The sequence below is a fragment of the Octopus bimaculoides genome, chromosome 2 (assembly GCF_001194135.2).
Source record: "Octopus bimaculoides isolate UCB-OBI-ISO-001 chromosome 2, ASM119413v2, whole genome shotgun sequence".
Classification (NCBI taxonomy): Eukaryota; Metazoa; Mollusca; class Cephalopoda; order Octopoda; family Octopodidae; genus Octopus; species Octopus bimaculoides.
This window is the reverse complement of record NC_068982.1, coordinates 86070814-86075552: the sequence shown is the minus strand read 5'-3', so window position 1 is coordinate 86075552 and position 4739 is coordinate 86070814. Positions and strand designations below refer to the sequence as shown.

At 35.6% G+C, this 4739-nt stretch overlaps 1 protein-coding gene across 1 annotated transcript in view; it reads left to right on the top strand.

Annotated features, from left to right (window-relative positions):
• The window catches only part of LOC106874321 (uncharacterized), a 466970-nt gene that overhangs the window by 262312 nt on the left and 199919 nt on the right, over positions 1–4739 (top strand). The window contains exon 14 of the mRNA XM_052965857.1: positions 2560–2691. Coding sequence (XP_052821817.1) covers positions 2560–2691 — 132 coding nt within the window. The remainder of the gene's footprint in view (positions 1–2559; positions 2692–4739) is intronic.

The following is a 4739-nucleotide window of genomic DNA, read 5'->3' as shown; positions in this document are numbered from 1 at the left end:
CTCCTGAAGCTGTCTTACCAGAAATATAGCATCAGTGGTGCTTTTCCCAGGCACGAACCCAAACTGCATCTTATCTAAACTGACTCGCTCCCTAACCAGTTGAGCTATGACCCTCTCTGTGACTTTCATTACCTGATCTAAAAGCTTGATGCCTCTGTAATTATTTGTATCTAAAGCGTCACCTTTACCTTTGTAGCAGTTGACTATGGTGCTGCTACACCAGTCATTGGGTATGATTCCTTCGTGTATCACCTGGTTCGTAATACGGGTGACTAGGCTATAGCCGACACTGCCAGATATTTTGAGCATCTCTGCAGTGATTCCTGATGGGCCGGGGGCTTTCCCTGTCTTCATACTCTTAATTGCTTTATCTACCATGGTACTGTCAACTTGGATAGCTGGTCCCTACCCATTGCACAATATAATTTTTATTGACAGAATTTGACCGATATTTCTCAAAGAAAAACAAAATTTACTTGTACAAGAATATCTGCTAGGTTTGCCTAGTGGCTCTCCAGATGTTAAAACAGCAAGAGGGAATAAACATCATTTTCGATACAATAATTTTATGCTAAGTTTGGCCTCTAGAAGACTTATTAAACTCAATTTAGTACATTTTTGGCAGAAATATGTTTGTAGAGGTAAATCTGTGACCACAGGCATGGTTTGTGGTAAGAAGTTTGCTTCCCAACCACATGAGCTTAGGTTTGGTCTTGTTGTGTTGCACTTTGGAAAAGTGTTTTCTACTATACCCCAGCCCATTTAAAGCCTTGTTAATAGAAACTGAAAGAAGCCTAATGTGTGTGTGTTACTGTCTCCTTACTTTGACTTCACGTGATGATTGTAAATGAATATCATCATACAAGTGATATTCTTTGATTCCAATCTTCTGTGCAAACATGTCTGGTCATTAGAAATATTACCTGGATACAGGTGATGGTTGGAGACATGAAGGGCATCCAGCTGTAGAAAATCTGTCTCAATAAATTCTGCCCAATGCATGCAAACTTGAAAAGGTGGACATTAAATGATGGCGATGATGATGAATGGATCATATACCTTGAGATCAAATCGATGAAGAAAAAATATGGCTTAAAAGTGAGATCGGTTAAAGAGACCTCCATTAACTGTTCCAGGTGACACACTGGACAATCTGTTGGCACCAGCTGGTATACCATGCATAGAAGGTCAGTAACAGCAGATAGAAAGATAAGACTAATAACCTATCAGTATCCAGGATATGTAGCAATATTTGATGTTGAGTGTTAGCAACGGTAGGCAATGATAGACAGTAGTGGCAGTCATTATGATGAAGCAGGTGTTGGCTACCCATTACATGTAAATCTGATAAAGTGAAGATAATATTAGTGACCAACAGTCTGAAGTTAGTAGGACATTTCTATGATGGTAGCAGAATAAGAGTTTTGTTTTCCTGTTGATGGAAACTTCAGTCTCTTTCAATACATGCAACTTCTCAAGAATGAAGAGTTGGCAATTATGAGCTCTAGGTGAGTAAGGAGGAACTCTGTCAAGAATGCTCTATGTGGTGTTAGAAAAGTTTCTTTTGTTCTAGAATATTCAATTGATGCAAGATGGTTGGGTGGAGTTTTTCCTATCCCTGCATATAAAAAAGTGAAGATGTTATGTAAATGTTTTTGTGAAATCATTAGCTTTTAGAATTGTGCAGTTTCGCAGAATACTATAGGGGTGATATTAAATGGATCTATAAGCCACAACCTTTTGTAGGCAGTATCTTTTCAATAGACAGTTTGTGGTATTTCAACAATTGTGTTGTGCTCTAAGATCTGTGTGGGTATGTATTATTGTCTTTTGCTTTAATGTTTAAAGAGATACTCCTGTTCATTAAATTAAAAAATTGGCTGCTATCTGACTTTAATATAAATGAAGTGTAGATAACTCTTACTTGCTATTAGATTACTTCCCTTCTGTTAACTGTTAGCACTGGCTGTCATTGCCTACTATTGCTAACATCAGCAACAAATACAGTTATACACAATACAAGTAACCTGAAACTGCTAAATTATTAATATCACCATTAGGAACAGCAACAACAGCTATATATTTCTCTTGGCTTTTGCTGAACTGTCAACTTGTGTGTGCTGTTAGGCTGTCCATTCTTCCACATACAACAACCAACAAGAATATCAATTGTCACTGACCTGTTAACTTCGACACATGATTAATCTGAGGCCCCCAACTATCCTCACGTTTAACCTGTATTATTTCTTCTTTGTCACTCTAATCTCAAGACATCTGACGAGTTAGAAATACATTATGAGTATGAAGCTTCAAGTAACAGTCAAACTGTTACTACTTCCGCAATATATGTCGGGTGCTTCTTCATTCATTATTTGTACACCAATCTGTATATATTCAATATTGTGGTAAAAAGTGATTTTTATGTTATTGACAGGTAAGAAAAATAAGAATATCAGTTCAACATTTGATTCTAGTATTAATATTTTGTTTTCATAAAATTGTTTTATCACAAGACGCACAACTTTTATTTTAAACATTAAAATTCTCATTAAATTTCAGTCTTTGTTGCAACTTTCAAATGATCCACAAATTCGAGATGCTGTGAAAAATATCCAGCATTACATTGATGTCTTGGAACAAGCTGTTGCTCGAATTTCTGGTCGAGCAGAAGTTTTTGGAGCCGTTCAACAGGTTAGTGCTGAAATTTCCACAGCAAAATTGTTTGTAGTTAAACTCTTAAAGTCTTCTGTAAGCTTGAATGAATCCTTATATTTATAGATAGAAATATGAGAATTTGTAAGATTTGTACTTTTCGAAGAAATAAATAAATTTTGCATTTTATATATAGAGTAAAATAATGCTAAAACAGCTTTCTAAGTTATGCAATTATGAGATTTAACCATTATGTACCTAGAAGTATGTTTATATTACATAGATCTTAAAATTTGTTTAATAATTATTCCAGCCAGTTTGAATGCTTATGATTTATAACTCTTTGTTCAAAGTTGAGTAATGATACACCTGTTTATAACTGCTTTTAATTAGACACAAGATGTTTGAGACCTTTACATTGTAAAAGAAACTAATTTACTATAATTGCATAACTTGTTTTCAATAAATGTAAACATGCTATATTCAATGGCAGTTGAGTATTTTATCAGACTAACAATGATTGTTCTCTAGAATATTATATTCTGGAAGTTCGTTAGAGTTTAAATTCAAGTATCTGTCTGTCAATATAATTTTTCACTGACATAGTTATGTTTGAAGTCTTTGTACTTAGTATCACAATAACAACCAACCGAACCAGCGTTAACTTCTTAGATGTGATGCTAGATTTAGGTATTGGTTCTTACAAATCCTATTATAAGCCCAACAAAACACTCACCTACATCAACACTGGGTCTTACTATCTAACCTCTGTATTCAAGAACCTGGTTAAAGAAGTGAGCAGAAGGATCACTGGTGTGTTCTCTAATGAGGAAATATTTGATAGAGTGACTCCCTACTACAATAATACACAAGCAGCAAACAAATTCAAAAACAAGTTCACTTACTCACTCAAACCAGTCATACCAAAGAGAAACCACTACTGTAGAGTCCTTAGAATAACACTGCCTTTCTCTCTAAGCATACATAGATCTTCTTTAAGTTAGTTGACAAACATTTTCCTTCCACACATAGGTATAGAAAGCTATTCAATTGACATACACACTTAAGATTTCTTTCGTTTGCACAATCAACATGAAGCATATCCTTTTATAGAAGCCAATTCCAGAGTCTGGTTGTTTTTGTAATTATACCATCATTTGCCCACTCGGTAGTCACTGCAATATACGCTGTTGTTTATGATGGAGAAGTAATATCCAGGAGGACTGAACAATACATCCAGCATAAAGTGTTATATTGGATTGATAGAAGATCCATTCAAGAAGTGTATATACATCCATACTACTTCATTCAGGAGCCATGAGAAGTATGTCATTACATTGGCCAAACTCATGGTATTTGAAGAAGGAAGCCACCAGCTACATGATCAGAAAGCCAAACCAAAGACTTTTACATCCCATTGTACAAGTGCAAGAATATTCACAGGCACTGGAGCACACTATCACAGAGGAGTCAACACTATCGCAGAGGAGTCCTTCCTTCACTATCATTTCTTACTGTTGGCCTACCATGCAGATCCATCAATTTTGGCACTTCCAACTCTCTCCCTCATACTTTCTCTTTTCCCCTTCTCTCTCTTTTTTCTCCTTTGTTTTTTATGTTTCCTTTCTTCAATTTTCCTTTCTCCTTTGTCCATCTTCTTTCTTTTCTTTTTCTTCCCTTCCTGACTTCCTTCCTGCTGTCAGTATCTTCCTCTCTTCCCCAACCTCCTTGTTCTCATAATTCTGTTTGTTTGTCTTTTTTTCCTTTCTGCACTCTCTTTCTACTTTCTCTTTTCTTTGATCCACAACTTTGAATTACCACATATTCTTACCTTGGAAAATATGTTATCATTATCCTTTATCTTTTACTTGTTTCAGTTATTAGATTGCAGCCATGCTAGGGCACCACCTTAAATAATTTTTAGTTGAATGAATTGACCTCAATACTCTTTTGTTTGTAAAGCCTGGTACTTATTCTATCAGTCAGTCCTTTTTGCTAAGTTACAGGGACATATACACACCAACACCAGTTGTCAAGTACACACAAAGACACACACACACACACACACACACACACACACACACACA